Source organism: Charadrius vociferus, unplaced genomic scaffold (assembly GCF_000708025.1).
Source record: "Charadrius vociferus isolate BGI_N301 unplaced genomic scaffold, ASM70802v2 scaffold253, whole genome shotgun sequence".
Taxonomy (NCBI): Eukaryota; Metazoa; Chordata; class Aves; order Charadriiformes; family Charadriidae; genus Charadrius; species Charadrius vociferus.
Window position 1 is genome coordinate 385726 of NW_009647826.1, and position 24081 is coordinate 409806.

Here is a 24081-nt window from a genome sequence, read left to right on the forward strand (position 1 = left end):
AGAGTGAAGAAGTAGGTGAATATTTGTCCCTTCGCTTCTTCTCTCAGAGATTAAAAAAAGTATTAAAAAATCAGATATCTTCCTTGTCAACATCTGAAGCTGTGGCAGTGAGACTGCTGAATTATGCATTGTTGTTGAAGTCAAACGCACCTTACACTACTTTGGCTGCTTGTTGCATGAATTCAGATCCATTTTTTGAGGAACTCGAGCAAACCCACACATGCTGCAGTGCACTGGGTGAAGCTGCCTGTGAAGACAGAAATCTGCCTTTGACTTTTGATTGTGGATAAATATTCAGGATTCAGATTAGGTGTCCAGCAGAAAGTGTTTTCTTCAGGAACCAAGCATCTTAAGAAATGAAGTGTCCTTGAATTAATCAGCAGAAAAGGCAGAGCATTAAATTATAAATTCTAACCATAAATATTCATAACCCTCCTCTGGTATAATCAAGAACAGATAAGAAGTTGTGCATAAAAAACAGAACAACAGGCGGAGGATCCTGTGGTAAGATCTTTCAGTTCAAATCATTTGTTTTGAAAGAACTGGAGCTAACAATGAAACACATTCAGCTGTCAGCAGGGATATGAAGGGCAAGCTGACAGAAGTCCCACTGCCTCCAAGCACAAGAGTTACCTTGCAGGATGGAGGTGTAACTCAGAGTTAATGACCCATAAAAATCACTGAGATTTCAGGTCCCCATACTGTTCCCACTGTGGTCAGTGCCAGCATTTTAAGCTAATTGCACTGGGACAGGATCAGGGGCATGATTCCCGGCCAGAAAGTTGCAGTGATTCTTCCAGGTGTTTGCGTACCTCCTTTCTGAGTCACTTGCCCTGGTGTAACCAGTCTCTTACCAGTACTTTCCTTGGAATAGTGCATTTTGCCTTTAGGATGTGTGACATATCTGCTAGTTCCATACAGATCTGCAGAGCATCTCAAGTGTTGCTTGACCTCTCTCTGTGGACAGCCCCAGCTCTCCACTGAATTCAGGCATCTTGCTCATATGAAGACACAGGTTACTATAGATATCTAAAATTAGGATGGAACCTGTGCTGTCATCCTTAGGTGCCCAGCAGTGTCACACAGTGTAGACGCTGACCTTGGCTTTCAGTTCTTGCTGCAGACAGTGAAAATTCTTTAGCTAACTCAGGCTTCACTGAATTTCAAGACCAATCAGCCAAGCAGTGTTACAATGCATCTAGTTAGATAAAGTGTGACATATACTTTGGTGTGATCCAGGCAAAGAGACACTTTGGGTCAGAAATGCATTTTGGTGTAACCCTGTGTGTAAGATTTTTCAGTTATAATATCGTTCTTCTGTAAGAAGAAGAAAGCTGTCAAGCATTGCCCTATTGATATCTGAACTTAAGTAATCTCAGATCTTGTGATGCATGAGTATCCATGCATAAAAATTCTTCACCTTTCCACTCATGGAAAAAACCTCCTTATACAACCCTGTACAGTAATTTAGTCTTGATAATACTCATAGAAAGAAGAAAATAATGAAATGGAGGAAATCCCAGTTCTCATTATTGATCATTACTAGAAATGATCCTGAGCAAAATCCTAGGGAATTATGCTCAAACATAACCTAGTCTCACCACAGGGGTGGGAATTTCTACTGAGTGCTTGCTTTTTTGACTCTGAGAACCCATGCTTTTTTCACTCTCCTAAAGCGCCCTTTGAAGCTCATGGGAGTTTTTCCTGGGTAAGAGCTGCAGGATTGGACCCTCTTAAGGATGCTTTCCATGTGCTAGAAGTCCCAGATAAACAACCTGATTGAATCGTTAACCTTTTGCCTGATTGTAGGCTAATTCAAAAAGCAAGGGGGTCCTTTTATAGAATCAGCAGGCAAGGAAGCTCACAGATAAAGAGATGCTCTCATGTGCCAAATGAGTACAAACCGTAGGCTGAAAATACCAGACTAATTTTTCCTCTGTCACATCAACCTTTGCCAGCATAATTATGATTACAGAAGAAAATTAACCTTTCAAAGCAAAGCTGGAATTGGCTGCTGCTCTCTATAGGAAAGGAGAGAGGACACCTCCGTAACAGGGAAGGATCAGCACTTCATCCCAAGGAGAAAAAGTGCCTTTCAGAACTTGGCTCACACAACATCCTCACGTAACAAAAACCGGAGAAAAAAACATGCCTGCCCTCCACTAGGAACAGCTGTTTTCAAAATAGGTTAACTTGCAGCAGAATTCTTCTCAGTGTCAGCTTGTAGACTGCTTGCCAACCATGCTTCTTATGGGTCTGTAGAGGTCAGGCCTGCCCGAAGCCAGTGTCCTGGGCTGAGTGACTTTATAGAGTGGCTGGTTTTGTTTCTTCTTCTTCATCTTCCTTCAGTCTTCCCACTTTTTTTCTTTTACATCATCATCTTGCACCTTTGTTCCCCCTTCTGTACTCTCCAAATGCGTGCTGGAGAAGTGTCTGTTTGCATGCTGCAAAACCTGTGTTGATAAATACCAATTGCAGGTAAATGACACAGTAAATAAACGTTGCAGATTTTTCCTGCCCTTTTCGTTCCATGAGGCTGACAATGCTTGGAAAGGAGGAAAAACTGAAACTGAGGAATTTTTTTTTCCTACATATACCTCACATGGCTCCATTCTCTTCCTATAAAGAGCTAATACAGGCCCTATGCACTCATCATACCCTACTTCAGGCTTTTATGATAAACGTGGCAGCAATCATTACCAGTTATTGTTCTGTATGCCTAAATATGGGATATGCACAGAATTTCTGTGCCAGTTTGTCAAAAGACAACAGTCAGTCCCTAGCAGGTAGCTACAGTAGAAGACCCAGGGATTACGAGCTGCTTAAATCTATTTGCCAAGCAACAGAGCAACATCATGTTCCTTTTTCAACCGATATTTCTGAACTACAGAAACTCCTGAGCCGGATCTGAGCAGGTGGGAATGTCCACACAGGGCATTGCAGTGCTTGACATATGTGCTGGATTTGTCTGCAAAAGCGGTATAGACCTGTTAGAGCAGCGCTGCTGAGAAAATTATATTTGTCCAATAATTTGCCAGGGGAGCTATTAGCTTGAGTTCATTGCGATACTGGTGTGGCTGTATAGAGCACTGCAGACTGCTGGGGCTAGTTCAGGCTCAACTTGTATGGATATCTCTCAGCTATATTCCACTGGATGGTGTTGGCATGTCCTTAAATGACCTAGATGGTCAACTGAGTGAAAACCCTCTGATGTGGGAAGAGATCTTCAGGTCTGTGCCCTGCAGCACTCTGCAGTGAGGGTTGAAATAACTATGTATGCCTTGTTCCAGCCCTCAGCATTTTGACCAGGCTCTCAGGACCCTGGAGAAAACTCCACATTCACAGGTTTCTCACTAATGAGTAGCCATCACTAATTCCAGCAGTCTGTTCATTTCAGTCGTTTATAGATTTGGTCTATACTGCAGCATTATTATTAGTAGTAGTATTAATGTTAGTATTAGTATTACCATGAGAAAGGTTATTAATACCTAGATAGATTTCCAAATACCTCTATGATGTACAGTTTTACACGGTAGTGCAGTTTTGTTCAGACAGGGGCTTGCTTTGTATTTCTCAGGCTGTAATCATATATGCCTGCTTTTTTGTTGTGCAAACTCTAGGCATGCAGTTTAAACACTGACCTTTGAAGATTTTTTTCAGAAGACTTTTTTGAGGATATCTTTCAACTCCAAACTGATTTTGGTGATCAGTGAAAGTGCGAGGTCCAACTATATCTGGCTTTTCCAAGAATATTGTCCATTTCTTTCTTCTGTTCTCTCCTGAACAGATGATAGTGTCAGATAGGACAAGGGATCCTAGCTGTTTTTTTTTTTTTTTTTTTTTTGCAAATGCCTCTGCTCAGTGCTGAATTTGTAAGGGCAAATAGGTGATGAAGTAAATAAGTCAGCCAGATACAAAGAGTTACGTCTAAATCTTTCTATGCTATTATTTTTTTATTCTTAATTGTAGTTAATAGCCTAGTTATTCCTAAGCTTGATGTTACCCTGGCTTGACCTGGAAGATCTAGAGCATCCAGTGTTATGAGTCAAGGTGCTTCTGCTGCAGCTTATGGGGACGCGCCAGTTTATATCAGAGCAGCTCAGAGTCTGGCTGCACACATTTAGAACAGAAGATCTGTTTCAAACCTGGATTTAAGTGCGCCGGATTGAGCAGGCTGTTTTTGGTGTATGTTATGTGCAGGCAGAGGGGTTTGTTCAGATTTATAGTGTAGTTGTGCCACTATTCAAAATTATAGTTTTGATAAGAGGGTCTTCTCAGTTATGGTTCTCCTTCTTAAACGACATCATCTTATGCTGTGAAAGGGTCCTTTCTGCCCTTCATCAATTTCCATGCTGCGAGCTCCTATACCTCCTTTTTGGTACACAAGAGATTCAGTCAAAATTGAAAGGAGTTCTTTGATAAGTATGTTTATTAGGGTCCCAATCCCAGGGGCTGCTGCCTGAAGAGGAGAACAGGGAGTCCGTGGTCTTCACACAATGACAGGATTTTAGAGGCCATTCCAGCACCGATGGGGAAAAATACTGACTTTCATTTTATGTTAAGATAATGCAAGAACGGTTGAGATGATGCAGGCTAAAAATCTTTCAGTCAAAGATGTGATAGTTCTGGAAATCATAGTGCTGTAGAGAGAGGTGCTTATACTACAAACACCATCTGAGAGTATAAATATGGAGTTACTGCTGTAACAAAATAATTATATTTATTCCTACTTCTTACCTTTTGTGATACAGTTATATTGATTTAAGGGAAAACAGACATGAATTTTATGAAGCGTATAGGAGAGAAATTATGTATGTTTCCCAAAGTGTTAAATTTCAAGGAACTAATGTTTTCCAAGGAATGTTCTGAATCCATATAATATTCTTAGTATTCTGCATCACAATGCTTGTGCTGTGACCTTTACCTCAGCAGATACATGTGTGAAAATATATTTATGCGGACAACTGTTTAATGGTTCAAAGGCTGAAAAGGCTGCTATGTAAATTACTTTAGCTAAAGCCTGCAATAAATTTTAAACTTTCATTTAAACCAGATTTGATTTTTAACACTGTGTTTAAACATCCCCTACCTGTCCAAAGACAAACCTCAAACCAGTTCTGCCAACTTTTGGCACAATTCAAATGTAGGCAGGGTGAAATCCTATTTGGATTCAGAGTTAATAGGAAATGAAGTTGAAAAACTTGGGAATCCTTTATTGCATTTTCATCCTCCTTGGGTTGCTTTTGTGAGATAATACACTGCAGATTTCCTAATAAAATTTTCACCACTGTAAGTTCTTGGCATACTGAGGATAAAATTAGCTCACAAAGACAATATTGGCAAAGAATTAAAAAAATGGAAGACTGCGAGTAAAATTCTGCCTTCAGTTATCCCCAGGCATTCCTAAAAAACTGAGGGGACTTTGTGGAACTGCCAACAATAAATGAGGGTTAAATTTCACATTTTTTGTGTATGTGATGAGAATTTTATTTGTGTGTTTTGTGTGAAGAATATATATGTCAAGTATATGGAAGTTATGCATGGGGTACTCAGACATATAATAAAGATATCAAACAGGCTTGTTTTATTTGCTAACCTGGACTTGAATTTGTGCCTTTTTTTTTTTTTTTCTTTAAGGTTAGAGAGTACTCAAAAATGATTGAACTGTATCAGCAGCAAATCCTTAATCTAACCATCAAAGTGGAGCATATGGAGAAGAGCAGTGTATCTTACACAGAACTGGACTTCCAGTTACTGAAAGTGGAAATCAGTGACCTAGAGAGACTGGTCACTCAGCTGAAATCCAGCCTTGTTGGGAGCAATGTCATCGTTGAGCAAATATATTTGGAGGTATTGCTGGAGTCTTAATAAGCGACAGAGGGTTCAAATATACAGATAGTCTACTATCTCTTTAGTGTTTAGGTTGATGAAATGTAGCCTGTCTCTACTGCAGCCAGTTTAGCATTTCATCAGCATAAATTAAAAGAAAGCTTGACCTTAAATATATTAACACCTTTTTCCTTGATATAAAGCATAGAAGAGCAAAGAAACCCCAAAACAAATGGGGACCTCTTTATTTTTGCTAACTCTCTGCCTGAAAGTTAACAGTTTTGCATAGTATTAAGCACATGAACTGATTAAATTATTATAATAAATATTAATTTTTAGACCCCCATGCTTGAAAGCCTCCGTGCTTTAACTTAGATAATTATAAAATTAGCTGCTGGTTGCTAGGGCAGTGGCCCAATCAATATGAAATCAAGAAGTGGGAAAGACTATCACCTTCCCAGCAGACTATAAATCACATTTTCAAAATTGTAATTAATCACTCACCTAGAGAGAATAATTACTTCAGATGAAAAGTGAAATATCATTTTCTCCATTGTCCTCTACATCATCAACTAGGGGATTGAGAACATTATTTATCTTTGCAAATAAAATTTCCAGATACTTTTGGAAGGCTGGAATAAGAAGTTTTTATATATAATAGCTAGTACTTGCCTAAGACTTACTGGATATTTTTATACTGTGTACAAAACAACACTATGTTTTTGCTTTATGGTGTACAACTGAGTGTCAAAGCATTTCCTTGTGGTCACATACCTCTGTGTGCATATCTGTAAAATAAAGTTGACAGAAATTTAAACTTGCTCTCTTCTTTTTGTCCCTAGATCACAAACCTGACTATACTGGTAAACGAACTAGAATCACTGGACAAAAACAATGTCCTTGCAATTCGTCGACAAATTGTGTCTCTGCAGAATCGATTGAAAGAGGGTGAAGAGAACGCAAACAAAACTACAGTACCCCCTTATTTCCCACCAGGTAAGCATTTCAATTGTATATCAGATAGGAAACAACATAATACATGGGTAGAACAGTAAATGCAAAGATTTATTTTTTAATATTAAATACAATTGTAGTAATACTACTTAGCTCTTGAAAAATTGAGAAGACAGCTCCTAACGTTTCATCAATGGGTTCAAAAGGAAAATGAGGGCAGGAAACAAACTCTTCCAGACACAGTAGCTGCTTTCAACTGGAAAAAGTTGTAATCTTCCTCTCAGCTGCAGTGTGAAAAGTGAATCTCTACCCCCCTTCTCTTTTTCAAAACAATTACCTTTTTTTCTATGGGAAACTATACTTTTTCTCTGACCAGCTTTGATTTTTAATAGTTCCTGTGAAAGTGACCTGTGTCATGGCAATTTTTCTCTAATGCTGCTTGGGAAATGTATGAGCAACAGTTGATGTACTAAAGCTGAGGTATGCAAGCTCTGGAAGGTAGATTTGCATGAAGATTACTTTTGCTTCACATGCAAAAGATTCTTGTAAATCAGAAGGTCAAGAGCCTTGGGGGGAAATTCTGGTCTTCGGGAAATAAGTGGGAGCTTTATTACTGGTTTCAATGGAACTAGGATTTTACCACTTTCTTTACAAGGAAAGGTTATGTTCTGGGGCTTAGATCAGTGGTTCCCAGAGTGCAGTTCATATAAAAGTAGCAACAGTCACAGGGCATGTGGTAATTAGTTTACAACTATAATAATTTTAGTCTTGACGGTGCGTTCAGTTTGAAAAATCACGTTGCAATTGAATCGTAGCCTGAGAAATTTTGAGAGTCAGATATGATACACTGGAGCAAACTGTTTAGGAAACAGCAGTTTAGGTATGCCAGGTCAAGCATCCTACTTGCTCACAGAAAGGAGGATTTATCAAACTGTGTTGGTGCCGTAGTGTTTTATACACAGGGGGTTCCTTTTGACAGAGTATTGTAAGAAAGTGCTCTGTTGTATACAATACCCTGGGGAAGGATCCTACTTTTTCACATAAGCTGGTTAGCAATCAGCTAGAGGAGCCCATAAAAAAGGAGGAGTGGTGTCCTGCTTGCAAGGAGCACAGATTTGCACCTACCAGCAGTTACCTCTCATCACCTTGGGGTCAGCTGTTTCAAACATCTTGTTGGAAAGGTGAGAGGCAGAAATACAAACCTCCCTTAGGGTCAGCAGCCTTTCTTATTGCGATCTCCTTAGGGCTTCATGGCAGTGCAGGCAGCTGCTGCACTTCTTTGACAGCATGCACGAGTAACACCTTGTCTGGGGGATCAGGCAGGAGAGAAAGCTGAGACAAAAACCTACACTGCAAAATCTCAAGGCCCTTCTCTGCTCCTTGAGGAAGGGCTTAAAATGTTTCAATGAAAAAAAAAAAAAGCAAGCAATGTTTTAAAAGTATTTGAAGGGCATCTCATTGATTTATTGAGGGTGACGGTGTGTGGAAAGAAACAGCCTCTTTCTCTTCAAGCCTACAGCAAGCCTTTGTTTCAGTAAGAAAGTAGTGAAACAAGAATACTGTGTCCTTCCATGAGTGATGGAGGAAGGCGCTGCTTTTATGGCTGGGTGGTTGGTGTGAGCATCTGTGGGATGTAGGAGCCTTCGGAGTGGGAAAGGGAGGTCTGTGCTTCACAGTGCAGCTCCATGCGGGGATAGGCAAGTCATGCCCAGAGCAGGATGATGGTTCTGGGATGGGTAAATGTGACTGCATAGGATTGTGACCCTAATAGAATTATCTAGCATTGCTTCTTAGGGCACGATGGGGAGGTGGATAGGATTTATCTGGGACCAAGCTGGTATTGCTTGAGCGTTGCCTTATTCCTGACTGGTGTGCCAGCTAGCTCAGGCACCTTTGCATGTCACAGCATTGTGTGGGAACCACAGAGCAGAAAATAACCTAGAAGGCTAAAACCCCAGGTGATATGCTCCACTAATGATAGCTCCACTGGCTTCCAGAGAATTACCACCACTGACACCAGCTGAGGACACCCTCTGGTGTTGTCTGTGAGTTTATATCCTGCCCACAGGAATAGGATCTCTGGAGGGGTTGAAGGATGTGTGTGGGCTTATTGTCATGGCCACCTTTAGGGTGAGGCTGGTCTCTGAGGCTGGCACAAAGGGCTGTTAGCTGAGCAACTGCGGAGGGCTGGCAAATTTCCTACCTGTTGGGAGGTGCCAGCTATACAGATAACACAGGTGTTGTGTAGGCTCAGATCTCTGCTAATCCATGCAGGACTGATGTATCTTGACTTTGTGTGCCTGGCAGAGAGCAAATATTCTCTGGGCAGAGAACTTTGTAGAGCAATTACACGTCCTACAGACTGTATCTGAAAACAAGCAGTAGTAGTAAGATGTTATTGCCTGGGGAGATGGAGTAAGTATGTGAGAGAGCTGCATTTTCTAGATGGTTGTTTTGGAGGCTTTGCATGGATGCTCACACCTAGGCCTCTGAAGCTCTCTAGCACTCATTTACGCATTTGAACACAATTTCCATACGTTTTCTCTGCAAGCTTGAATGCCTTGAATTCCTGCCAAGCCATTTGGCCTTGCCCTGCTTTTAGTTCATATTATATTTATAATGTTTGTATTAAACTGACTCTTTGTCCTGTTTTCAGATTGCGTTTTCTTTCCCCCTTCATCCTCTGTCCTGCATATTTTGGGTAGGCAACATGAACTAGAGAGAGCTTGGCTAATCCCCAAGCTGTCTAAGACCATGAGTCTAAAGGCAAGTTTAATTAAAGCTTCTCGCTTCTCAGTGCTGTAGTACACAGCCCCTCTGACTCTGTCCCCCAAGGCTTTTGCTGCTGTATTTCTCAGAGTGAGCAGGCCCATTCTCAAAAGAAATAGCAGAAAGAAATCACTGGTCTCAATTTGCAGCCTTCTCTCACTGGAGAGGTGGATGTCTGAGTGTCTAAGATGGGGTTCAGTAAATATATGGTTAATCACCCTCATCATCATGACTTACTTTCCTATCTGCATCAGTTCCTGCAGCAGCTTTCTCTTCACCACTCCAGTGGGAAGAAATATTTATCCATTTGTTTTTCTTTTGCACTGATCTCATCTGGCTGCATCAGGGAAGGTATAGAAAGAAAAGACCCCAGGATGGTTCTTTGAGGACTCTGCAGCAGATTCTTTGTCATGTCTCACTGAAATGATCTGAGAGGCAGCAGGGAGAAGTGAGTCAGATGAATCTCTCAAAGGCAAAAAAAGAAGGAAAGGAAAAAAAGAGCAAAGCTGATTTTTCTGGCTTTTATATACTTAGAAATTAAGGATTTCAAGTTACTGGTGAATAGGTCTCAGCAGGAGGAAGACCTGGTGTAGCCTAATGCTGAAACTCAGACAATCTTATTGGAGTCTTATAGTGATTTCACTTTTACCTTATATTTTACCTCTTATGTACCCAAGATGTCTGTGTTTTTTGAGTGATTTGGGTTGTGTTTTGAAATGAATATGTCCATACACAAAGAGACATGCCTACAGGCACCTGAAAAGAGCTGGCCAGTGTCTCCTCTCCAAGACTTCCCAAAGTGCCCCTGGAGCGACGCATTTCTCCATTGGCAATGGAGGGACCTTAGCTGAGGCATCTCAATTTTTAGTTGCCTGAATGTAGACCAGATGAACTCCAGCCCTCCACCTCATCCCCTGTTAGATGCTGACAACATAAGTCTTCACTGATGCGCTGTCACCCTGTGTCTGTGCCCCGTAATTCTGGTGAAGACTGAGGTGTCTGTATGGGTTTTCCTATGTCAGTGAGACACTAGGAGCAAAGATGAACCGTTCCCTGAGCAACTCTTTCTCCTGTGTCTCAAGGCATAATAAAGCTGGTAACAACTCACACATCTGGATGCAGCTGTTCTTCTGATGGGAGAGGAGGATGCACATCCAGTGCTTGGGAGCACCAGAGTGAGAATGTAGCACCAGCCTGCTCCTGGTCTCTGTGCCCATCATGGGAGTTCCTTTAAATGTGGGTCCCAGCTTGTATGGTCCCTTCTCTTCTGCAATCAGATGCAGCTGCTTGGTGGGGGAAGGCTGCTAGAGTATTTTTGGCACTTGTATTGTTGGAGTGAGAAGCTTATATGCTCTAAGAGTACTTCAGAGCGAAGTGGGTGAAGCAAGACCCAGAGGGATGCATCTCAGGGTCAGTTCTGCAGCCCATCAGCCAAGCAAGTCGGGTTTCCTCCAGTCCTGACAACTAAATGTCAGCTTCTTCTCTTATGAATCAGAAGGATTAGTAAACAACGGAGCTGAGATACTGGTTCTTTATGTAGGGAGAAGAAGTACGTGTGTACGTACCTATGTTAGTTCTCCTCTCACCTATTTACTACATAAGCATGAAAAGAAGGAAGGCAAAAATACCAGGACAACATTTATCAGTGGCCCAAAACAGTGAAGAAAGGAGTTAAAAACTTGAAAGTCTGAGTAATGCATATGGATTTATTTCAAGTACCTTCTAATATTTACAAAATTACATGACACTTTGTTTCCTTTGTGCATTTTTTTCCCCACAAGATCCAGACAGGGAGGCAAGTTTAGATTAAATAAACAACAATGAATTCTTCTGAACCTGTGCAGAAGACAGATCACCCCCTGACTACCACAGAGTTTTTTGGTAAAAAAAAAATAATAATTCTGGGAGAGTTTTCAAGGAAATCAAAATCAAGCACATACTCTATAGAAACCTCAGACAATTTTTGATGTCATTAAAACAGAACACGCTTCTAACTTTATTTTAATAATTCATTGTTTCATAAATAAAAACCAAACAAGTGTTCAGCAGAGAGATCTCTTTAAGGGAAGAAATAATAATTTATTATTTCTTTTGTAAAAAAAGGTCTCTCTGCTGAACACACGTTTGTTTTTTATTTATGAAACAATGTATGAATTATTAAAATAAATCTGAAATTGTGTTCTGCTTAATGACATGAAAAATTATTTGAGGTCGCATATAGATGAGCTTAGCAGTGCTTCACTACCTGCAAGCTTCGGTGCCATATTTTTCTAAACAAATCAAGAGTTTTAGAGCATTTAATAGCCATTTAATTCTGAGTTAAGTTTATTGTGATTTAGGCACAGTAATATATTCAATATGTCACCATCTTGAAAGAAGCCCTCATGCCTGAAGTAACAATACATAATAGAGATATAAGAAAAAAAACAGTTCAAATTGATTTATGGAGTTGGCAGACTGTGAGCCATTTTGCACTGTCTGCCTGAGCTTTCTTCCTTTGCATGAGCTGAGGTACAAGCACCTCCAAACGTTGGCATCTGTGCCAAGTGCTGAGGCCATGTTAGTAGCCATGCTATGTGCCATTTCCAGAGATGCAGCCTGGCCAGCCATACAGCAGTGCCTTCCTTGTGTGCTATATTTGGAAATGAGGTTTCTGCTCCAGGGCCTCATCCTTTGTAAAGCACTTAAGTGCACGCTTAAATGCTTATCTGCTCCGAGCTAGGAATGCTGATTGGCTGTGATTCTTGGTGGCATGGAGGGAAGCAGTGTTCAACCAGGGTCATCCCACGTTTCAGTCACAAGAATCCCAGGACTTGAAAGGGACTGGAGGAGGAGTCGGATTGTTCCCAACTCATGTCATCCTCTCTACCATAAGCTGGGCACTCAGTGGTGCAGAGCTGCTCCCATGGGCAATACTGACCCCTAGAAAGTTGCCCACATGGCCTGGGGACACAGGGATTTAGCTCAGCATAGTGATTTATATTTAACATAAAGTTTCTCCCCACCTTCCTCATAGATGTTGAGAGGAGGCTGCAGGTGAACCATGTCCCTCCAGTCACTAGCGCAAGACAGAACAAAACTGTGAGGGGTGAAGGTGTTCTGTAGTGGAATGAGAGAAATACTACATTTTGAGAAAGGAGGAGACCAGGAGACTTTCAGTGCCCAAATCAACTTTACACATTGGCACAAACGTTGCCCTCTTGCTTGGACATTTCTAACATTCAGGACACATGTTTCCTTGTCGCAGAGGCAGAACACCTTCCCCCTGGGTGAAGCAGATCAGAAAAAGATTTCTCTGCTTTTGCAACAGCCCGTTTTTCACCAAATATCTTGTTTCCCAGTTTTTTTCCAAGTAGAGTACTACAGATTGGTCTGTCTCTGCATTTCCCTCTATCTGTGGGATAGACTAGGATGTCACAGAATCACGGAATGGTAGGGGTTGGAAGGGTCCTCTGGAGATCATCTCTGCTGCTCTGCCGTAGCAGGGTCACCTACAGCCGGTTGCACAGGATGGCATCCAGGCGGGTTTTGAATGTCTCCAGTGTGGGAGACTCCACAACCTCTCTGGGCAGCCTGTATCTTGTCTTTGAGGACAAGATACCTCCTGGGCTTTTTCTGTCAGTGGCTTTAGGAGTTTTCAACTGAGCTCTGTAAGTATTGTCTGGCCTTGCTTAGGAATGGCCAGCTTTGAGGGCAAAAGGTAAATACTCTCTCTGTTATTTCTCTGTCTTCTTTGCACTAAGACATAGGTTATTTATGTGCTAGACATCCCTTCATATGACTGAGCTTATGAACAGCCATTTCTTTTCATACAGTCTGTAAGCATTTGTGACATGGTACCCATGCAAAATATTAAGACCTCAAAAGATAAGTTTGACTTTCATCATTGATGCCATAGTTGGTGGTGCATGGTGTTCCGGTGCCGAGGGAGGTATTATTAACATCAAACAGTTGTGGTCATTAATTTACCCATTAACTGATATGTGAGACTTCGGTCTATTCATATTATACTCCATCTTTAATAAGGAAGGCTGTCTAGTGGCTCAAGCACCCCACTGAAAAGGGAAACATTGGAGTATCGCTGAGCTTGTGAGCTGGTGCCAGTCACTTGCCATCTCTATCTCCATTACCTCAGGTGAACATAACCTTACAATGAAAATTCTGGGACACTTTTTGTGGCAGTAATACAAAAAGCTAATGTTAACACTTGGAAAAAGCATACTGGCTTTTGCCAGTGGCAGCTTTGGACTCATGAGAGGCACACGGAGATTTCTGAGTGGAGGATTTTTTCCACCAGTGACTTCTTACAATATTGAGAATTTATCAGGAAACAGGAATGTCACTGCCATTCACCATGAGTAAAAGGATAGTATTTCTTGTATCTGAATTCATTTTTCCATGATCCTGAAAATGGCTTCATAGTTGATATGTGGAAAACGGAGCTGTTCTGGTTCAGCTTGAAGTCATATTCTCTTTAGAGTTGCCTCACACGAAAACTTGGAGTAATATCTGTCTACATTTCCTGGGCTGTGATTGTTACTGTCTGCAGATTTCTTTGAGGGCCTGAGGTGGAAGGCATCATGTGGCTCAGATGCGCTGTTGTAAAGCTGTGATTCTGACAGCAGAATGCTAATCTGAAATGTGACTCTGGAATTATTGCTGCTGCTGCTCCTTCCTTCCCCTCCTTGGTGAAATACACAGAAATCAGATGCTCCTCTCTCTTTTTTTTTTCCCATCTCCCATGCTCTCCGTTCCACTGAGGTAGAAAATAACCTAAAATGCTTCTGAAATTGTATTTTCCAAGGGATTTCCTAGTGCATCAGGCTGGCATGCATCAAATGGGTAGAAACAGAAATCTGTCCCTTGTCTGCAACAGCGTAGTGAGCACTTATTTTTTGCGAATTAATCCTGACTGAGGATGGATGTCCCTACCTTTTCTACCCTGCACCCGCCCCCCTCTCCCCCAGCCAAAAACAAGCCTTTTACACATGAAGTTATGCATTTATGCCTGTTTTTGCCACACAGCTAATCTCTAGTAAGCACGCTCTAGAGGCTACAGTATGCAAAACCTCTCTCCTAATGATGACATTTGGAAAACCTGCTTTTTTTTTTTTCCTCTTTAATTGCAGGTAGCTGCATTCACCGTGGACTGCTGAATGTTAGCCAGCCCTATATTGTAAAGCTGAACTGGAGAGGATTTTCCTACAAATATGGTTCCTGGGGTAGAGATTATTCTCCCTCTGACCCAGAGAAGGAAGTCTATTGGGTTGCACCATTGAACACAGACGGGAGATACTTGGAATACTACAGAATTTATAGTTCCTTTGATAATTTGCTGCTGTTTAAACCCATGTATGAAAGCAGAATAACATATGGGGAAGGAAGTGGTGCTGCCCTTTATAATAATTTTTTGTACTACCATGCTTATAGTTCAAGACATATGGTGAAGCATAATTTAAAAACAAACACCATGGTTTTGAGAAAGGAGCTTCCAAATGCTGTTACTGGTAATCGTTTCTCTTATGCAGGTGTATCATGGCAAGACATAGATTTTGCTGTGGATGAAAGTGGGTTATGGGTAATATATTCAACGGAAAATAGCATGGGCAACATTGTGATTAGCAAACTCAATGAGACCACACTTGATGTGCTAAATACTTGGCAGACGAGACAGTACAAGCCATCTGTTTCCAACGCTTTCATGTTATGTGGTGTTCTGTATGCCACAAGGCCAATGAACACTAGGAAAGAGGAAATCTTCTACATGTATGACACGAGTACTGGCCAGGAAGGGAGAATAAGTGTCATTATGGATAAAAAGTTAGATACAATCCAGAGCATTGATTATAACCCCACAGACCAGAAACTGTATGTTTACAATGATGGTTACCTTCTAAGATATGATGTGACCTTTCAGCCTTAGTATCTCAGTGACATAAGCATGCGATAAAACCGGCAGCAACTAAAATGGGAAATCCAATTAGACAATGCTGTTGCCAGTTTAGGGTTCATCTGGTCTGATATACTGTGTCTGGGGGTGCTATATAAATTACTTCTGCTCTTTAAAAGAATTGCCCACTCTGGTCAGTAATATTGCTGGCAGCAGTGTCTGGCAGTACTGGGTTCTTTAGGTTTTGATTGTTGTTTATTGGTGCTCAGTGCTTTAGAATTGTCCTGCCTCTAAGGGTAGATTTACTGCATAGATTTAGTACATTTTATTCACAGAAATTGATGGGCACAGCCTATCTACTGACTGAGAAGCTAATTACCCACTGATGTGCATTTGTCAGTGTAACACCGGCAACGCACCCAGAAACTGAGAATGAATTTCCACTGATCTTCATCAGAGTGAATTGAGGCCTCAGAAAACCTAATCAAAGGATTAAAATAGTATAGGAAATAGACTTGGTTGGAAGAAAGCAACCCATTTTTTAGGTAGAAGCAGTAGTAGCTGGCTCAAGGCTTCAGGGGAGAGGGTAGAAATACACTTTGCTGTCCGAAGCCCTATCACAGGTAGGGGAGAAAGAGGGCATTGGGGCAGAGACAAAGCTCACTGCCCTTGCTGTCACTGAGGCAGGGGGACAGCTGTCCCTGGGTCCCCACCTGTAGCTGCCTCCCCTTGGCTCAGCCCTCTCCCAGCTTTCCACAGCACTGGGCTGGCTTCCCAGAGTGACTATGGGGGCAAAACTGGCAGCAAGGCTTTCACCAACTCTCTTTCTGTCCCACTCTGCTGCCCTTAGCAATTCCTTGTGCCTAGACCCGGCTTTATGAATGGTCTTATTGCAATCTAACCGTGTTTTGTGGTCACCATGGCTCCATTTGCCTGGCAGTACAGTGCAAGAAACACTGTTTTCCTTTCCTTTATGCTCTTGTAAGCTGTTGCAAATCCTCCTGTTGACTTTATTGGCCACTGGTGGCTTTTAGGTATATATCACACATTGCCATAGAATGACAGCCGTGTTATTTAATGTGCCTCTATTCAGCATTTTTGCCATTCTGTAATTAGATTCCTGAAAGCCCTGTTAGACTAGGGTCCAATTTTTTCCCTGGGTAATTCTGTCTTACAGCAAGGTAAGAGGTCTTGTGGAAAACTGAAGTGTGGCCTAACTAGTTGGATAAGTGCTTTTTTTTAAAATGGGTATTGTGTAAACATTTTTCAGTGTGTGCGCTGTATCAGTGTCTTACCTTCATCATGCAAGCAGGCTGAAATACTGAAATTCAGAGCTCTACAATGATGAAGAAAGCAGTTCATGTGGTTCGTTTTCTTCTGTTACCTATGCACTCATGTCTGTGCCCTCTGATGATCAAAATCAATACATATACAAATGATTGCTTTTGTTTTAATAAAAACATTATTTCAAAGAATCTCAGCTGTGCTATAGAGCCATGTAAAGCTGCTTGTGACAAACAGGTAACTTCTGGGATGCAACAGGAAGCCAGGGCACCAAATGTTTTAAACACGATCATTGCGCTCACTTGGGCTCCATGTGCTTAAACACAACTGGGAACAACGCAAAAGTGTGAATCAGTATGTCAACAAGTACATAAGAGGAGCTTTATTTCCCCACGCAGAAATCCGTTAGCTGGTTAGGGTAACATTTCTCCACCAAGCTGAGATGTTACTCGAGACATCAGAGGCTGATGAACTGGTGACCTGTTTTGAAGCCAGGTGCTGCCACTTATCAGGTATCAGCATCTGTTTCTTGGAAACCTGTGAAATGAATTTGAAAGCCACAGAGGCATTGGTGCGGTAATCTGATCAGTCAGCACAGGCAGGGCTGCTGTGTGAATAATCCGTAACAGCCCAAGTAAGGATTTGGCTGAGAAAGGAAGAAGAAAATACTGCAAAAAATATTTTCCCCTCTACATCTGTGTGTGTGTCATGGAAGGTGAGCAGCTCTCCACTTATTATCACGAAATGCTGTCAGCATGGGCCTTGAGCCTCCTCGGATCACCACCGTTTAGGGAAGGAGCTGATGTTAGCATGTATGTGACCAACTGTGGTGAATTGACTGTGATTCTCAAGTCCTTCCTGGGGGCAGGCCCTTGTGGTCTAGCTTTCCCCTCTTTAGAAACAGCAGTCAGCCTGGATTGGAGGCTTCCATGGTGGCGGTGGTGGTGGGGATGCCATGGTTACCCACCACGCTTGGTTGCAGTGTGGCCCAGACCCTCTGTGACCTGGCACCAGGTTCCAACTGGACCTCACTGAAGTGGTTTAGAGGTTGGAAGAGAGTGGCAGTGGCCATCTCATCAGGGTACCACGCAATGTCACTGCAGAGAAGATAAAACACAATTGGGTTACACCTCGGTAGCTCACTACCAGAAGGAAAGCAGAAACATCCGTGCACTTATAAAACCTTAAAATATCTTATGTGGAGGGGCTGGGGCTGGATGTTTTGGTCCTGGCAAGGCTGAGCTTGTCTTTGGATTTTTCTTGCGTGCTAATATTTCTCAAGCAGCTGATGCCAGGTTGCAGCAGGGGCTCCCCTGGGGTCTATCAGGACAGGACCTGGCAGACAGGGCCCATCCCACTGCCCCAGCCAGGAGCAGGACAGCCTGGGGGCACCATGGCAGCCCCAGCCCGGGGCATCGGACACCTCTGTGGGGATGGGGACAGGCCAAGGCTGAGCTGGGACACGGGCCCATGGGTGAACCTGGCTCAGCAGCACCCATGGCCAGGCAGGGCAGGGCTGTGGGGAGCTGGAGACGGGCCCTGCTGCGGCCCCGCTGGGGCAGGGGCTGATGGCCCTGAGGGGCTGATGTGGCGTCCTGGGCCATGGGCAGGGTGGGGGGAGCCCTGGGGGGGCGGACAGGGTGGGCAGTGAGGCATATAAGTGCTCCTGGTGCCCTGGCAGCTTGCAGTGCTTCTGTTAGTGTTATAAGGGGCTTTGTGGAGTTGTAGAAAGACCGTTGTTCTTTTAAAAACAGAAAAATAAAAGGTAGGGAGTGACTATATTTCAGCTCTTGGCCTATTGATTTGGCATCTCCCCGTGGAGGTTTTGGGGTATATAAACAATATTGAACATAAATAGTACCTGCCACAGAGCCTGGAGGAGAGGACATCTGTCTGCGCGGTGACACGGGGAACTGCAGTGCAGGGACTTCGATGCAATTTCGTTGATGAGTGGTTTTCACACCACCTAACTCGAGGCACCTAAGGCAGGAGACTCAGCTCTGATCTGTGCAATGATTGCAAGCGGGGAGAGAGGGACCTTCTGCAAAGGAGCACTTCAAGAAGAGGGTGTAATATATCTTTTCAATTCTTCCCTTAGACTCGTCCTTTCAGGCCTTGGATGAAGGTGGTTCAGTACAGCTGGCTGTTAAAAGTAAAGTGTGTTCTTGAGCTGTCCATGGCACGCAACCTTGGGCAGGCTGCACTCGCTGTCCCTGTTGCTCCCTCTCCTGTAGCTTGTGCTACGTCTGCTTTGTTTGGGGGGGTGTTTCCTCCTCTCCTTCCTCCTTGGACATGGAGAAGACCTCAATCCCATGCTTCCCAGCATGGTGTCTTACTGGTTTGCTGACTCTACACCATTTCTTGACATGACTTTTGCCTGTAGTGACATGTTTTGCTTTGATCCTTTTCACCCAGACTTTCCTGGAACCCACTGACCTCGTTCCCCCTGTTGTGTTCAAAGTGCAACAACAAATTCATTCTCTTTTGCCCTTTGCAGTCCTTCTTGGTCCCACCCTCTCTTTAACAAGTTAGATATATGCTCTTTATTCTTTTGTCTTCTTTCGCCTCCTTCCCTCCCAGCAACTGTGTTACCTGAGCCTCCCTGATTTGCTGCTGAAGTTATACCAACCTCCTTCACCTTCCTGTTCCCTTGTCACACATCCTTCCCTTTATCCCACACTGGCACTTTTCTCTGGGATGCCCTCTTCCAAACATATCTATCAGCTTGCCTGGGCTCCTCCAAATTTCTCATGAATTTCTCTGCAAAGCTCCTGATAAATTGCCAGCTGACTACAGCTAACCCATTACCTTCGGTAGGAGACTGGTATTTATTTGCATCATGTATTCTATTAGTTGGCACATGAGAGCATAAAGCTGGCACATACAAACTCTCTTATTCATTCCCTTATGTCACTCCCTCACTCTCTGTTACATTCACTTGTCGTATCTTGTCTTAAATGGAGATTGTACGTTCCTCAAGGGAAATACCTGTCTTTTAGTTTGGGGTAGTACAGCGCCTAGCACAGTGGGCTGCTAACTTCCTCCTCTCTCCTAGGTACTTCTGAGCAACAAACAATAAAGAGCAGCAAGAGCTGGCCAGGGATTGTTGCATGCATCTGTGTTTTTGTCTGAATTTTCATGCATGCTGCTACGTGTGCTGCATATAAATTGACTTCGAAAAGTAGGCAAACAATATGCTTCCAGACAACTGTGTAAACATTCTGTTGGAAACTGTTTCAGTAGCTATGTGCACATAATGTAGCTACAATGCATCCCTAAATTTGTACCATGTGGGGTAGGATCACTTCTCCTCCTGTAAATATTTGATTTCTTTCCCTTCTTTCTTCGCGTTTTGTGTGTAAGCACAACAGTTGCTCCCTGAAAGCCAGAGACCAATGGCACAAGTGTGCACCACACACAGAGTCTGCAGCCATGATGTTTTTTGTACTGCCAAGCAACCTGTGATTTTGCAGGACTAGGAGTTCTCGTCCTAATAGGATAAAATGCTCACTCTGTAGCTGAGCTGGGTTTGGAAAGAAGAGAATTAAGGAATTGCAACATTAGGGTTTGTAAAAGTGAGCACGTGTGAGGGCGAATGTGTGTGTCTAGCAGGAATCCTGTCTTCCCCTCTGCTTGCTGGGTTGCTGCCAGTTTGCAAGCTGTTAGCTGCGTACAGGGAAGCAAATGAAGTGAGGGAAGCTGCATGGACAACTGTTCTTTTGAGTCTTCAGGGAATGGCTCCTGCCGCTGGCCTACATTCTCCAGGCCAGTTGGGCTGTACTTGGCCTTGGGCCATGGGTGAGGGCAAATCTGGCTTTAAACTATTGCTGTTCCTCAGCAATGAGGCTGGAAAGTGGTGGCCCAGTCTCCAACTCAGCAGCTCCCAAACTTCTTATCCTCTGCCTGCTATGTGTGGTTCCTAGGGACTAGTGGGACACAGCCACATCCCACATACATCTTTCTGCCTTTGGGACACGTAATATGCTGGAGAGGAAATGAGATGGACAATACTGCTATACAGCTAGCACATCCACAGAAGGCCGAAGGTGTCAGTGGAAGAAGACATTTGAGTGTGCTGGTTTTGGCTGGAGCTGTGCAGAAGAGGGTCAGAACCCTAGACAGAGATCCCAGGAAGTCTCCTTGTCCGCCCCTCTGCTTGAAGTAGGTCTCCTTGTCCATCCCTCTGCTTGAACCAGGATCACACATGTCTGAGCTGCCCTTGACAGCTGTTTGTATAATCTGTTCCTTAAAACCTCTAATGATGGAGATTTCAGTCTCCTGAGGTGGCCTCTTTGGGCACTTAACTACCCTCAAAACTAGGAAATTTTTCATAAACATTCCCTGCTGCAAATTACGCAGATTTAAGAAGATAAGCATGACTATGTTGCTGAGACTAAAGGCACAGCTGTCTCAGTGTCCTCTGCATAACAGTGGCCAATAGCAGAGGCTTCAGAGAAGTGTATAGGAGCAGGACAAGGATGCAGTGATGATTGTGCCACTGGACTTTCTTAGCCTGATGTTTGGGAATGTTTTCTTGGTCTGTCTGCAACAGATTCAGAGTGCAGTTAACTCTCATCTGTATAAGAACCATTTACATAGTGGAAAATGCTTTTCATATATCTACAATATCTTCTCTTTCCTAGATAAAGATAGCCCAGATTCCCACCCCTTCCTCCTAAGTCATGTTTTCTAAACCTTGTAAAATTTATGTTGATCTCTCCTTTCAGTTAACCTACAACTCTTTTCATCATCATTGAGGAGAATGGACTGGGTACCTGTAAATCTCATGTATAACACTTTGAACTGGCATGATCTTTTCAATTGCTGATGGGTTTGGGCCCCATCTATTTTGAAAGGAAAGCACTAAGGAGCCAGGAAGAGATGAAACAAGGAGGCTAACACCCATGTCCAAGCAAGTTTCCAGAACACGGAGAGTCCCACGGTCTGCCTCCTGCGCCTAATGTTCGTGAATGGTGTGTGTGAGATATATATATATATAAGCTGACTAAGATATAAGAGCCAGCACTGGGATTTCTTCTTCATCAGAGAGGCAAAGAAGAACTGGGCTGTCATTATTAACTGCCTGCATAGCAATACAGTTTTCAGAGGAGGAATGGAGAATTTGCACCCAAACCCCACATCCCAATCCCTGTATTATTCCTTGCTGGTGCTGTAATGAGAACTGAGGGCTATATGGATTTGTACAGGGTTTGGCTCTGACTCCTAGTGTTGCAGTGGCAACTAACTAGGAGATTTCAGTTTTTGGCATTTCCTTCTGGCTGGCTGAGTGTGTTGGTTGTTCTGCATCCTTCTCTTAGAAGCTCAGGTCTCTCACGGGCTTGCATGGGGAACCAAGGATACGTCTGTGCCCTGCGGTGCAACTCCTTTACAGTAACACTTAAGTGCTGGCCGTAAGCTGAGATGACGTAAAGCCGCCTCTTGGACCAAGGACAGAAATCTCTTTGCCATCTTTCATTTGGCAGTATAGACAGCTTCTTTAAAGTGAAAAACAGGATAGCTGTTTTAGCGTGATGCTAAACATGAGCACTTGGCTAGCAGACTATGCTAATGTGACTAACTTGCTTTCAGAGCGCAAGCACTGTGCCGCAGAAATGACCCAGCTTGTTTACAAATACCTGACAAACCCTTCTGTGCAGCGTGGTGTGGGTACATTGACAGGCACGTTCCTCGGTGCTGGGCACTCTGCAGCTGGATGTGGGAGTGCCTATTGGGGCTCTACCTAGTGAGTCGTGGCTTTCTTTACCTACTGGGTTCTTGGCTAATTTTACATGCATCTGTGCGACTCAATTAATTAGTTTTTGATCTGTAATCAGGGTGGGCCAAAGAAGACTCTGGAATGACTGAGGTGACGGAGGATTGCTGCCGTTGCCTGTTCGGTGGAAGATCAGTGCTTGAAAGATGGGCATAAAACAACTCAGACTCTTGATGTCTATGTGGGAAGCACATACATAAGCTGCACAAATCATTACCATCTGTATTATGAACAGACCCCAGAGCATTAACCTGTTCTATTAGTTGCCTATGCTGGAAATACTGTTTATGTTAGCAAAGCCGAAGTACAAATCTTTCTTATGCATAATGCAGGACATTTTATATATTTGACAGGAAAGCAATTTGAAACATTTTGAATGGAAACATTCTCTGCTGAATCGTTTTATTGTGATGAAAAATACTCCTAAGAAACCGTAATGTTAAAGATGCTGGGTCTTTGGAACTCAGGAAAGTTTGGAGTGATCAAATGCACCTTGATTTAACATTTTCTGCCTCTCCCTTTTTTGGTGTGTTTTAAAGGGGGAATAGATTCGTTTGGCTTTTTAAATGGGAATAATAATGGTTAGCTCTTCATATGGTGTCTTTTATCTGTGGGCCACTGAGTCTTTCACTAACAGTAATTTAGCATGGAAACCTCAATGTGAAGAAGGGGATGATATAATAATACTCCTCATATTCACGCTGAATTCCATGCCTTTATAAATGCGTAAGAAGAAAAAGTCAGCTGGAAGTTGTGAAAGATCTCTTTATCTGCAAAGCATTCCTTTTATAGCTTCGCTCCCCTTAAGGAATGTGTAGCTTTGCAGGGTGGAGGACAGTCAGGTTTCTATAGGTCAAATGAAGGGCGTCCATCTGGGCTTTCATCTCTGGACTGACTACTGGGGTATTCTCCCTTCGAGCAACCCGACTCCCTCAGAAACTTTGAGGCGCAGTCTGTGTGGCTTCACCCTATACCCTGCTGTGAACGACAGGGACTGGGATGGGGATTGGTACTGCTTCTGGCATTGCCAGCTCCTGCAGGGATTTCATAGTGCAAATCTTTGGGAACCAGATTATGTTTTGGAAGTGATTCTTTGATGTCTTCTTATTGAGGGCCTGGGGGCTTTAACTGTGTGCCTGTTCTCTGTGGGAGATGGGAAGTATTTTCTCTTTTCCCTACCTCAGACTAATTTCTGCTTTTCCCTTTGTGTTGGCAGTAAGAGAAGTGGCCCAGAGAGATTCAGAGGTGTGTCTGCAGGCACACAATCAGACTCAAGGAGGATGACAATAATTTTTCTTATTCTGATCTTCTGGAGTGATGTCCAGAATCTGGAGTGAGAGTCAAGAATGGTCTTCTGTTGATTTTTAGTTTTGTCCGATGTTAACCCTTCATGTTTCCCTGTGGAGAAATACGAGCAAGGAACTTCTTTCTGTCACAAAGCAGCTTTCCTAAGAGCATTTTAATGTAGTTAGATTCATAAATCTATGGCTTTTTAAGTGAATCTATTCACCTCCTGGAAATGGAAATGTGGATTCATAAGCAGATCACAAAAATGCATCTTAGCAACACCCAGAAAAATAAC

At 42.9% G+C, this 24081-nt stretch overlaps 1 protein-coding gene across 1 annotated transcript in view; it reads left to right on the plus strand.

Annotated features, from left to right (window-relative positions):
* Nucleotides 1–15475, plus strand: part of OLFM4 (olfactomedin 4) — a 21286-nt gene extending 5811 nt beyond the window's left edge. The window contains exons 4-6 of the mRNA XM_009882434.1: nucleotides 5638–5850; nucleotides 6672–6825; nucleotides 14682–15475. Coding sequence (XP_009880736.1) covers nucleotides 5638–5850; nucleotides 6672–6825; nucleotides 14682–15475 — 1161 coding nt within the window. The remainder of the gene's footprint in view (nucleotides 1–5637; nucleotides 5851–6671; nucleotides 6826–14681) is intronic.
* The last annotated feature ends 8606 nt before the right edge of the window (nucleotides 15476–24081 follow it).